At 40.6% G+C, this 13,113-nt stretch overlaps 3 protein-coding genes across 3 annotated transcripts; 1 reads left to right on the forward strand and 2 right to left on the reverse strand.

Annotated features, from left to right (window-relative positions):
- The first annotated feature begins 389 nt into the window (after positions 1-389).
- LOC126628991 (leucine-rich repeat receptor protein kinase EMS1-like) lies at positions 390-4,636 on the forward strand. Its single transcript, XM_050298876.1, has one exon. The coding sequence runs from the start codon at positions 593-595 to the stop codon at positions 4,484-4,486; it is 3,894 nt and encodes a 1,297-aa protein (XP_050154833.1). The 5' UTR covers positions 390-592; the 3' UTR covers positions 4,487-4,636.
- A 734-nt stretch (positions 4,637-5,370) lies between these two features.
- Positions 5,371-6,831, reverse strand: LOC126629003 (heat stress transcription factor B-2a-like). The gene is made up of 2 exons (XM_050298893.1): positions 6,298-6,831; positions 5,371-6,209 (listed from the first exon to the last, which is right to left on the reverse strand). Exons 1-2 carry the CDS (start codon positions 6,547-6,549, stop codon positions 5,568-5,570), a joined length of 894 nt encoding a protein of 297 aa, XP_050154850.1. The 5' UTR covers positions 6,550-6,831; the 3' UTR covers positions 5,371-5,567.
- Positions 6,832-11,270: 4,439 nt separating this feature from the next.
- LOC126628997 (uncharacterized) lies at positions 11,271-13,100 on the reverse strand. The gene has a single exon (XM_050298887.1). The coding sequence runs from the start codon at positions 12,943-12,945 to the stop codon at positions 11,575-11,577; it is 1,371 nt and encodes a 456-aa protein (XP_050154844.1). The 5' UTR covers positions 12,946-13,100; the 3' UTR covers positions 11,271-11,574.
- Between the last annotated feature and the right edge of the window lie 13 nt (positions 13,101-13,113).

Raw genomic sequence — 13,113 nt, forward strand, 5'->3', positions numbered from 1 at the left:
CCCGTTTATCGTACATCGTGCGGTCATAAATAATTTCAAAATTTAAAATTTAAAATTAAATATGAATTGTATCTAACGAAAACTGACCGTACGATATACGATGATGAGATGAGATTACGAGATCTCTAAGATCCCTAAGAAAATGATCTGGTCGCTGGATCCTTTTCCATTTGAAAATACAAAAGAAGCTAAAAAGAGACAAAAGCTGGATTCTATGAAGTAGCACAAAGTAGGACACTGGTGGATCTATATGTTAAATCTAGGAAACATATTGCGGTCAGAACATAAATTCAAGAAATATGTGGGTCACAAAAGGGGATCATTTGCAAATTTAACAGAATCGCCGTTACGAGAGTACAAGTCACGTGAGCGGTGCAAATCTTCTCCTGACCGAATTAATAACACTCCGTCGTCCTCGTCTTCGATCTTTTATGGCCTCCTTGGCAAACACTCAACTCGCAGAGAAAAGCTATGGCGTCCAAGCTTCTTCTCAACGCTTGTGAAATGACCCGTTAGCCCCTCTCTCCACCGCCATTTCTCTCTGAAAAACATAGCTTCCGACCCCTCTTTCTTCTTCTCAAATTGCCCTTTCATGGCGTCGATAAAGCCTCTGTTTTTAGTTATTTTCATAGTTTTTGAGTCCCTCATTCTACTCGCCAATGGCGTTTCCCGCCAAAACGTCCAAAACCCTGAACGGAAAGCTCTCCTTTCCTTCAAAACCGTCCTCGGAAACCCCGCAGTTCTCTCCTCGTGGCGGCCCTCCGCCTCGCACTGCGACTGGGTCGGCGTTTCCTGCCAATTGGGCCGAGTCACCGTGCTCGCCCTCCCGTCTTTCTCCCTCAGAGGCCCGCTCCCTCCCTCCCTCTTCTCCCTCTCCAACCTCGCCGTGCTGGACCTCTCCTCCAACCTACTTCACGGTAAAATTCCACTTCAAATTCTCAACCTCAAACACCTAAACCACCTCTGCCTCACTGGTAACCAGCTCTCCGGCGAAATACCGACCCAAATCGCGGAGTTGACTGAGCTGGAGACCCTGAAGCTCGGAACCAACTTTTTCACCGGGAAAATCCCGCCGGAGCTGGGATATTTATCTCTACTTCAAACCCTGGAGCTCTCCAGTAATGACTTCTATGGAGAAATTCCGACCCAGATTGGAAATTTGACCCGGCTGAAGTTCCTGGACCTGGGCAACAACGTCCTCTCAGGTTCTCTTCCCTCTGACCTGTTTCCAAAGCTTCAATCTATAGCTTCCATGGACGTATCACGCAATTCACTCTCTGGGGAAATTCCACCGTCAATTGGTAGCCTGAAGAATCTCACGGACCTCTACATTGGCAACAATCATATCTCCGGCCCGTTGCCCCGCGAAATCGGAGAGCTTTCGCGGCTCGAAATTTTGGACGCTGCTTCCTGTTCCATAACAGGGCCGTTGCCGGAAGAGATTTCTAAGCTGGAATCGTTGACCAAAATTGACCTCTCGTACAACCCATTGAGGTGTTCGTTCCCAAAAGGCGTAGGGAAGTTGCAGAACATGAGCATTTTCGCTTTGGTTTTCACAGAGCTTAATGGGTCTGTTCCTGCTGAGCTAGGGAACTGTAAAAGTTTGACGACTTTGATGCTTTCGTTCAATTCGCTTTCGGGGCCGTTGCCTGAAGAGCTCTCTGAGCTTCCACTGATGACTTTTTCCACTGAAAAGAACCAGCTTTCGGGCATCTTGCCTTCCTGGCTCGGAAAATTGAAGCAAGTCGAATCGCTTCTGCTTTCGAGCAATCTGTTTTCCGGGAAAATTCCACCGGAGATTGGCAACTGCTCTATGCTGAGGTTACTTAGCTTGAGCAATAACTTGTTGACGGGTCCGATTCCGGAAGAGATTTGCAATGCGGGTTCGCTTTTGGAGATTGATCTCGATAGCAATTACCTCTCGGGAACAATTGACAGCACGTTTGTCAAGTGCAAGAACTTGTCGCAGCTCAACTTGGTGAACAATCGGATTGCCGGCGCAATCCCTCATTACCTTTCGGAGCTTCCACTCATGGTGATCGACCTTGATTCGAACAACTTCACGGGCACAATACCGAAAAGTCTTTGGAATTCGAAGAATTTGATGGAGTTCACAGCTTCGAACAATCAGCTGAGCGGTTCAATTTCGAATAAGATTCGTCGGGCAGCTGTCTTGGAAAGGCTCGTCCTCAGTAACAATCGCCTGACAGGAAAACTTCCTAAAGAGATCGGAAATGTCAGCAGCCTTTCTGTTCTAATATTGAATTCGAATCTTCTGGAAGGGAACATTCCGGCGGAGCTTAGCAAGTGCACCGGTCTTACTACATTGGATCTGGGAAACAATCAGCTTAGCGGCTCTATCCCAACGGAGCTGGCAGAGCTAAGCCAATTGCAATGTCTGGTACTTTCTCACAACAATCTATCTGGTTCAATTCCTTTGAAAAAATCGTTGTATTTTCGACAAGCAAATATCCCGGTTTTGAGCTTTGTGCAACATGTTGGAGTGTTTGATCTGTCCTACAATAGGTTGTCGGGTGCAATACCTGAAGATTTGGGTCACTGTGTTATTCTGGTGGATGTTTTGATCAGCAACAACCTGCTCTCTGGTGAAATTCCAAGGTCCCTCGCTCGTTTAACAAACCTTACAACTTTGGATTTGTCTGGGAACATGCTCAGTGGTTCCATTCCTCCTGAGTTTGGTGATTCGCCGAAGCTTCAAGGCTTGAATCTGGGAAATAACCAGCTTACGAGTACCATCCCTGGAAGCTTTGGTCGTTTAGGAAGCTTGGTGAAGCTTAATTTGACTGGTAATAAGTTATCTGGTTCTGTACCTGTGAGCTTTGGGGAATTGAAAGAGCTAACTCACTTGGATTTAAGCTCAAACAAGCTAGATGGCGAGCTTCCTTCATCGCTGTCAAGCATGCAGAATCTCGTGGGGCTGTATGTTCAGGAGAACCGCCTTAATGGTGGAGTTGATAAGCTGTTCTCGAATACCATAGCTTGGAGGATCGAAAAGATGAACTTGAGCAATAATTTCTTTGATGGGGTGCTGCCCCATTCTCTTGGTAATCTGTCATACTTGACGGATTTGGATCTTCATTCAAATTCGTTCCAAGGAGAGATTCCTCCAGACCTTGGGAATTTGGTGCAACTTGAGTATTTTGATGTTTCAAGTAACAAGCTCTCTGGACAGATTCCAGAGAAAATTTGCAGCCTCATCAATCTGTTTTACATGAACTTGGCGGAAAATAGGTTGGAAGGGCCCCTTCCTAATAGTGGTATTTGCCGGAACCTGTCAGAAAAATCGCTTGCCGGTAACAAGAAACTGTGTGGGAGAAGTAAAGATTTGGATTGCCATGCCAAGAGTTTTGATGAATTAGCATTGTTTAATGCCCAGGGAGTCGCTGCTATTGTAGTTGGAAGTGCTCTAATCTTTATTGTTGCAGCTTATGCTGTAGTAAGATGGATCACCCGAAGCAGTCGGCATGATCCTGAAGAAGATGAAGAAACCAGGTTGACTAGTTTCATGGAACATTATTTTCTCAGTAGCAGCAGATCAAAGGAGCTTCTGAGCATCAACGTTGCCATGTCTCAGCAGCCGCTTCTCAAGCTAACTTTAGTTGACATTCTTGAAGCCACCAACAACTTCTGCAAGACAAACATAATAGGAGATGGAGGCTTTGGAACCGTGTACAAGGCCACGTTGTCAGATGGGAAAGCCGTTGCGGTTAAGAAGCTAAATGAGTATAAAACTCAGGGACATCGAGAATTCATGGCTGAAATGGAAACCCTGGGGAAGGTAAACCACCAAAATCTCGTTCCATTACTCGGGTACTGTTCTCTTGGCGAGGAGAAGCTCCTTGTTTATGAGTATATGGTAAATGGGAGCCTCGACATTTGGCTGAGAAATCGGAGTGGAGATCCTGAAGGCCTAGACTGGGACAGACGTTTCAAAATTGCAACGGGTGCAGCCCGCGGCCTGGCTTTTCTTCACCATGGATTCGGCCCCCATATCATCCACAGGGATATCAAAGCCAGCAACATCTTGCTCAACGAAGACTTCGAACCCAAAGTTGCAGACTTTGGACTTGCAAGATTGATCAATGCCTGTGAGACTCACATTAGCACCGATATAGCCGGAACATTTGGCTACATTCCACCTGAGTATGGACAGAGCGGGCGGTCTACCACAAAGGGAGATGTCTATAGCTTTGGTGTGATACTGCTCGAGTTGGTGACAGGGAAAGAGCCAACCGGACCCGATTTCAAAGATTTGGAAGGCGGGAATTTAGTGGGGTGGGTTTTTCAGATGCTGAAGAAGGGGAAGGCTGCTGATGTTCTTGATCCGATGGTGCTTGACGCGGATTCGAAGCGCACGATGGTTCAAGTGTTGAAGATTGCCTGTGTGTGCGTCTCTGATAACCCAGCTCAGAGGCCTACAATGCTTCAAGTGCTCAAGTTTCTCAAAGGGATTAATGACGAGTAAAATGTAGAGTTTTATGGCAAAGAATTTGATAACAATGATGATGTAAACTAATTAGGAAGGGACGTAGGGCTTATAAACTAATGGTATAATTAGTCTGCTAATCTCATATCAAAAGCTGGAGTTGTTTAATTAAGCACCATTTAGTTTTCATGTGTTCTGTACATTGATTTTTTCGTAGCAATATCGGAGAATTTAGAGAAAGATAAGAAACTCTTAAATTTCGCCCAAAAACGATAAATTTCTTCAATATTTCCAACATAATGGTTAAATATTGACAAACCGCTATATTAACATAACGATAAATTCCTTAAAGTTTCATTTTAAATTTTCACGTTTTTGAGCCAATTTTCATCATTTCATCAAATACAACTCAATTTGAATATCAATAATTCCATCGACACAAATATTTTAATCACTAGACCGAAAATATGTTATAGTCCATCTTCAATTACGATGAACTACTCAAATATGAGTTTCATCGTTTTTTGTTGAATTTGCCCAAACTCAATTTTGTAGGCTTCAATCAACACACACCACGATTTAGTATTTACTTATAAGTTTCGATATCCAGTTACATTAAATTATGATGTTACACCAAAATTGACATAAATTCAACGATGTTTAGTCAGCTAGATATTTAAACACGAAACTCAATGAAATTTTGAAAAATAAGGTGCCGCAAAAATAAAATAATTTTATATTACCGATGAACACAAGAATTTTGATCAGATTTATCATATTGATTGGTTGCTTTGGGTATGGTCTTTCCCAACTTAATTTCTAGTAGACTTATTATTTCAGCTTTTTCTTTTTCTTTGTCTCTGTGGGAAGTGGGGAACATTTGATCAGATTCCATGTGGAATATCATGCAAAATCAAAAGGCGGAGGACAAAACAAAAGTGTTATTTCCAAAATTCATAAAGCTAAAAGAGTAGAAAGTCTAAGAAACTTCTTGAAGGGAATGGGCCCCTGGAGGTTGACTACGCACGTGAACCCATTTTTAACACGTGCCTCAATCCTGGTTCTTCTATTACAACTCCATATAATATATATAATATCTACCGTTGCTTCTAACTTATGATCAATTGCACACCCTCTGATTAGCCATGTGGCACTGCTTCAGCCACGGCGTTTCCTTATGACCAATATCCGACGGCTCTGATTTAACCTCGCTAGCGCTCGGTTGCTGAAGCCGCAAGTTGGTCTCATCGTTCTCTACGCCATCGCCGCCGGCCTCTCGCGCGCGCTTGGCCCCAATCGCCACCCCGAAAAGCTTCGGACTCGCCTCTTCTTCCTCTTCGTTCTCCCTCTTTCCGGAGAAACGCTTCCCGGGCATCAAATCGAGCGGTTTTAGCTCCGGGAAACCGCTTTCCGATTGGGCGCAAGCGTAATTCGATACCATGGTGAAGATGTTGTTGCAGAGGGACTTCAGCTCCACCAGCTCCTTGGTGAGCTGCATGTTCTCTTTCCTCAGCCTCTCGTTCTCGTCCATAATCTCCGACGATGCTCTGATCGGCGACGAACTCGAAGATATCACCTGCTCGTCGCCCGAGTTCGCCGGGGAAATAATCGGTTTTGCCGTCGGAACCGCCCAAACCGACGCCACCGGCGGCGCCGGAGGGTTGATTTTCCGGCGTTGTATTTCGCAGAGAAGCCGCTTCTCGCCTCTCCGAAAGCTATCGTTCAAGAATTCCCATCGGTCCGGCACAACCTTCCGAAATCCCTGAAATTCGAACACAAAACATTCAGAAATTAATAAATTCCAACCGGAAAATAGCCGGAAATTGAAGAAACAAAATCAAGATGCTTACGTAGGTGTTGAGCTGCCGTACGAAGCTGGAGAAGTTGTTGTGCTTGAAGTACTTGGGGAGCAAATCTCTGGCGAAGACGGTGGGGTTCCAGACGACGAAGCTGGATCCGTCGTCGCTCCATGAGATGACGTCGTCGATTGAGGGATCGTCGACGAGCTGATACGTCTTGGTCAAAAACGGAGTCGGAAGAGCTCGCTGCGACGACTCGCTGGACGTGGACTCGCCGGTCGGCTCCACCGGCGTCGGAGCCATATCGAAAGCCGCACCTCTAACGTTAAAGGAAAATTGACATGGAAATTTGGAAGACGATGAGAGAGAGAGAGAGAGAGAGAGAGAGGAAAGTAGAGGGAGAGAGTTGGGTTGGAGGAATGAAGGGGGGAATCGTTTATGGTGGTTCTAGAAGGTTCCTTGGGGGAATTTATAGGGTGGGAGGTTGGGAAGATGAGGAGAGGGAGTGGGAGAGGGAACCCACACGAAACTCTTACCATTTCGAGAAACTTCCGGGTCAGATTTTCTTCGGTTCCGTGGACGTGGCGGCTTATGAGCGGTTGGTAGGGATGGAATAAGTTTGTGTGAGAATTGTCTTTTGGCAGTCCATTTCGAAATTAATGGCATGTTTATATGGTTTCGAAATTATTGCATTTTTTTACTTTCTAAATTAGGTTTGAATTCAATAAACAACCATACTTGATTATTCAAAGAAAAACTGTTTGTTGTTGATTTAAACCGTTTTTAAAGGAGATGTCAAAAATACTACATAAACATATAACGGTAACAAATGACGGATCATTTACCCAATCGAGATGACAAAGTTGACATGAGAAAGAAGGTTAAGAGCATCTCCAATAGAGATGTCAAAAGAAAAATATCAAATGTAAATTTGATGGCTAAGGTGGTAATGTCAGAATTTCTTTTTTTTTTTCATCCGATATGTTTTTTTTTGTTATAAATAATATTTGTAGGATCTATTTTAAAAAGAAATCATTTAAAATAAATTTTCAAGATCTATAATTGGTGCATTAATAAGACTCACACAAAAAAATAATTAAAAATGATTTAACATCACATTTTCTCATGTCAAATTTGACATATGAAAACTCATATGTCAATCCACATAAGATTGACATATCGGTTGGAGTTTGCTCATACCTTCAAATTTGATTACATTGCATTTCACTTAGGATTTAAGATTTCCTTTGGAGATGGTCTAAGTTAACATGGAAAATGAGATGTCAAAATTGACACCATTGCTTCAAGGCATCAGAGATTAAATGCTAGCATATTTAGGTATCTTTTATGTCAGTTTTGCTATTTTCAAAGGCATTTCACTTGTCTTATCTTAAATGCTAGCAAATTTAAGTATTTTTTATTATTTTTAAACCATCAATATCCCAACTTTTTGTTATTTTTGTTTAAAAGAAAACATAAATGAAACAATATATTTTGGCATGTTGGGTGGAAGAAAAATACTGACAATATGTCAAATTGTTAAGGCTGCCATCAAATTGAAATTTGATGTTTTGAATTTGAAGTCTTCTTTGCAGATGCTCTTATAGAACTATATTTATGATCAGAACTATTCATATTTGTAAAAAAATAATATTAAAATTAAGATCGTTTCGTCATTGAATTGTATAAAAACAGACAAATAGGATTAATAAAAGTAAAACCGTCTAATAATTGCAATAATAGATTGACTAAATAACCTTATGTTTAATTTATTTTTTGTCCATATGATATTTACAAAGTGGTTCATAAAATGAACAATTCTGATCATAAACACAAAGCTATGTGATTTGAACATGAAGAAGTTTGAGTAGGAGTTTCTACTTATCCTTAAGTAGTCAAGCATTGTTCATATCTCTTAGTAAGCTATACGTAAAAATCGAAAAAACGGGCTAAAACTCTTTTTGTAAATCTTCAAAGAAGCTTTCGGTATGCCATATTTTAAGACGGGATAACCTCCCTTCGTTAAACTTTTCAAAACCAAACGAAATCAGAAGTACTATAAAATGTTAACCACAATCTGTACTTAAAAATTCAGGTTTTAGATCCATTTGAATAAATAATATAAATAGACATATTGTCACGTACTATTATAAATTTATGTCTCCAAAATTTAAAATAATAACATTGATAACTTCAGGTAATGGTTTAAATGTCTAACACAAAAAACATCTCTCAATCATATCTTTTCAACTTTCTCAATTATATTTAGGTGATGTGCATTTGTCACCATTGGATTGGAAATGATCTTTAATCTTAACAAAGGTAAAGAGAGAGAGAGAGAGTGTGTGCGGTCACATGGTCTGGTCGAATATGTCACGCGTGGGGCAAAAAAGCGAGGAAAAAGAAGATAAAAGTGGAGTAAAGAAGCAAAGCAACCAAACTGCAATCTTCTTCCTCTTATGGCTGCCGCTCCACTTTTTAATTTAATTAATTTATGTAAATGCTTTTTCCTTGGTAATTGGTGCGGTCAATGTTTCTTTCTTTAGTCCAATCTTGTTACGATAATGATGTTGAAAATAAGTTGTTGAGGGAAGGGGAGATTTTATATGAATTTATAAATAGTTGGATTACTTCTTACATTGCTAATTAGTTTTATGATGAAATTTCAATATTTTTTTTAGTATTAGAGTAGGTTGACCAATGTGCGAAGCTAAATGATCACATATGTTGTACGTCAACTCGTTGTGTTGCCCACTTGTTAAGCTTGAAAATTCGTTACACATGAGAAGACGTGTTGGATTACTTCTTACATTGCTAATTAGTTTTATGATGAAATTTCAATATTTTTTTTAGTATTAGAGTAGGTTGACCAATGTGCGAAGCTAAATGATCACATATGTTGTACGTCACCTCGTTGTGTTGCCCAGTTGTTAAGCTTGAAAATTCGTCACACATGAGATAAGCTTGAAAATTCGTCACACATGAGAAGACGTGTTGGATTACTTCTTACATTGCTAATTAGTTTTATGATGAAATTTCAATATTTTTTTTAGTATTAGAGTAGGTTGACCAATGTGCGAAGCTAAATGATCACATATGTTGTACGTCACCTCGTTGTGTTGCCCACTTGTTAAGCTTGAAAATTCGTCACACATGAGAAGACGTGTTGGATTACTTCTTACATTGCTAATTAGTTTTATGATGAAATTTCAATATTTTTTTTAGTATTAGAGTAGGTTGACCAATGTGCGAAGCTAAATGATCACATATGTTGTACGTCACCTCGTTGTGTTGCCCACTTGTTAAGCTTGAAAATTCGTCACACATGAGAAGACGTGTTGAGAATGAATCTCACATTGATGGGAGAAGAGACATTGCATAAGCTTATAAATAAGGGAGTTTTAAGTACTATTCACTTTTAACGAAAAACCACATTTTTACCTTTAACTGTCACTATTCACTATACCTTTAAAAATGGGTTTTCGTTAATAGGGAAGTTTTTTTAGACTTTTTGTTAGTTTTCCTTATAAATAATTACGCTAGTCCATATATTGTCAATTAGTTTTATAATGGAACCCCAACTTCTTCAAATGATAAATAAATATTGTGGAGCAACCTACTAATGAAAATGCATTACGCATTTGTCACATTACGTATTAAGAAAGGGTAGTGTTATCCACACTCATTTTGCTTTCTCATACACACACACAATATTAAAGGGGTTGTAGAAAGGGAACCCGTCCACTTATTTCATTCGATGTTATGGGGCAGGGGCCCACCAGATTCAACCGACTTTTGGATAACAAGAAGGCGAGCTGATATGCTTTGATTAAGGAAAAAGCCATTTTGAATCTACTGAATTGCAGAATATCAATAGCCAACAAGAGTGTGTGAGATGTAAGAATGAGTGTGTGAATAACATTATTCTTTAAAAAAAAATGGTTTTTACATCTCCTTTCTCTTCCTCCACATGCATTTTTGCTTTTAAACTACCTTTAAATTGAACAGAGCAAAGAAAAATCAAATGTCGGCTTTGAACAAGATGGGGAAATTTACCAAAAAAATGTGCAAAAATCATTTTTCAAGCTGTGTAAGTTATTATTTTTCAATAAATGTATGTGATTCAAATTGTGGTTTTCGTACAATACTCATCATCATATTTCAACATTTGCGGCAATCAATCTATTTTGCATCCCCAGTTCACAGCATGAAATCATGTCTTCGACTCATATCATAACACACGAGGACTAGAAACATCAAGAAAACAACTCTAGAATAGTTTTGATCAGCAAGATAAACAAAATCTAGTCATTTGGGACAGCAGAAACAGTGTAAAGCATTTAATTTTGACTGCAAATGACAAAAATGGAGTGCAAAAATCGCGATCTTACACAAATATTTACCGTCTACGGGATATATGATTGGTGGATTTATTATTAGCACGTGGTATAATTATGTGGTCTCCCTAACATTACTGCAACGAACGTGATGGATCTTTCACATCCAAACATTCCATCTTGGCCACCATATTGGATCCATGCTTATGAAACTTATCACAATGCAAGATGAGGGTTAGGCTAGTTGATCATGACAGTATTTCCGTCACAATATAGAATGTTCCGGGAGGAAATCTACCCTACGAGAGTGCAGGTTTTAGTTTTTAATATGGTTTTCCATAACATCACATTCCTGCAAACTTCCAAAAGATACATAGAATCTTAATGCATTTACAGCTACAACATACTTCCAAGATAATAACAACCATACTTGCTCAACAAGGCTATGAAACATGGTTCTCTAATAAGCACAAGCCGGACATGTTTCATAGGATTCGTCGCAAACATTGCATCAAGAGACCAACTCATCAAACACATATAACTTCCCTAGCATTCGCTTCGATTTTACCAAGTTTTGTTCAAATTGCAGTTGATCATTTGATGGACAAAACGTGTATAAGTAAACATATTCACAAACAATTTCTGGGGACATGCTCAGCCAGTTAATCAAAATTGTACGGGACTCAGTTATACGCACAAAACTGAATCTAATTTGCCACGAGTTATGACGTTTACAAAATAAAATACAATAGCAGAACCCTAACATGTAGTAAATGAGTGTCAATCAATGTAACAACAAAATAAACAGAGGAGGCCAAAGTATATACCAGATAATGCGTTCGATCCTCCCTTCCCCCTTCCCTCCAGGAGGCAGAATTGCACAGGTTAAGTAAATCAAAATTCTGTTACAAAGCACAACACTCTCACTCAAAATTCGTGAAAAGTCCAACTCAAGGATTAATTTGAAGGTTGAATCAGCAGATCCAAGTCGTCAAGACATGTACAAAATGCAGCGCCGATATAGAAAAATGGTCGCTGAACTGTAAATCGTCCAAACAAAGAGGATCCACCAAGCCATAAAGAGAGCCACTTCTTTCACAAACGCAGAGCAAGGAGCTAGACTACAAATGTATTGGTAATTTTCCGGAGAGATACCATCGATCTGAGACAATCCAAGAAAGAGGAGCAACAAAACTGGCGGTCCAAGGAACTGTAGAACTACAAGGCATAAGTAGTGATTGTGCAAAAACACCTTAGCCCTACTGAAATCCAAGTCAGGAACCCTGCTAGCATGCAACCGTTGATACCAAGACAGCAATGCCTCGTTCAAATACATTTGTATGTTCGGGCGTAAAGCAACAATCTGTACTATACTCGTAGCCAGCAAGCACCAAACCCTAAATTTAGCAAAATCCGAAGGTGAAAATCCGATATTTCCAAACAACATATCTGCACTTCCACTCTTGCGATTGATGTTCTTGTTCACGAACATTCCAGCCAAGGGATTAATCCACAACAAAACTGTCAACACAATCATCATATGATTCACATACAGAACAGCTCTGCCAAACCAATCACATGACAGCATTACCAAATCAGACCTAATCTGATCAGTTCCAAGCCAAAAACACCTCGCACTCTTCACTGCCGGAATAAATAGAAAACCCGAAAAGCATCCCATCAAAACAGCAACAAACATCTTCCCAAACCCATCAATGGACTCGAAATTGAAATCGAAAAACTTAGGACTAAACGTGAAGCAAATCACATTGCCTAAAACCAACCCCACAGCCCCCAAAATCACACTCAATTGCTTCTCGGACCGCCTCGAAGCGGATTTCTCATACGCAATTTTACCAAGCAAAACCAACAACTTAGAAACACCGGCAAATCCCAACAAAACCGGAACAAAAACCCCATTAACTAAAAACCCAGAATTTTTATCGTCCGATTCGTTATTCAAGTACAACAACTGAAGCAAAAGACATGAAATTGCAACGAAAGAGAAAGTGAAGGCATTGGAATACTCATTGAAATATAGGCGGGTTTGGAGGTGGGCCTCGTCGAGCTTGAGGCGGAAGATCTGAGCATTGTTTTCATCGAACTCGGGGTTGGATTTTGACTTTGACCGCTTCCTGAGCTCGGGGTTGGATTTGGAGGGCTGCCCAGGAGCGGAATCGGGGCCGTCGGGGCGGCGGATGGCGGCGCGGACACCGCTTTGGACGTTGTCGGGGTGGATGTAGGTGTGGAGACCGCGGAGAAAGAAGACGGGGATTTTGAGAAAGGTGAGGAGGAGGGTGAGAGTGAGGGAGAGTAAGATTTGGAGTATCAGATTCTTGTAGGTGATCAAGAATTGGACCATTGTTTACGTGTTGGTTTGGGTTTTGAAAGACCAGAGAGTGCTGTGGAGTTGGGACAAATGCTTGGGCGTTAGAGAGAGAGAGAGAGAGAGAGAGAATGTGGGAGTTTGAGATCTTAAGATTGATTGGCTTCTAAACTTCTTCTGAGGTTGTTGAAGTGAACTGGGATC

This window comes from Malus sylvestris, chromosome 7 (genome assembly GCF_916048215.2).
Source record: "Malus sylvestris chromosome 7, drMalSylv7.2, whole genome shotgun sequence".
Classification (NCBI taxonomy): domain Eukaryota; kingdom Viridiplantae; phylum Streptophyta; class Magnoliopsida; order Rosales; family Rosaceae; genus Malus; species Malus sylvestris.

What these genes read in the sequence shown, in the direction of transcription:
- LOC126628991 (XM_050298876.1), top strand. Translation starts at nt 593, where the DNA reads ATGGCGTCGATAAAGCCTCTGTTTTTAGTTATTTTCATAGTTTTTGAG.
- LOC126629003 (XM_050298893.1), bottom strand. Translation starts at nt 6,549, where the DNA reads ATGGCTCCGACGCCGGTGGAGCCGACCGGCGAGTCCACGTCCAGCGAG. An exon ending in TACGGCAGCTCAACACCTAC is followed by an intron (nt 6,210 to 6,297) that starts GTAAGCATCTTG and finishes TTCGAATTTCAG; the next exon opens with GGATTTCGGAAGGTTGTGCC.
- LOC126628997 (XM_050298887.1), bottom strand. Translation starts at nt 12,945, where the DNA reads ATGGTCCAATTCTTGATCACCTACAAGAATCTGATACTCCAAATCTTA.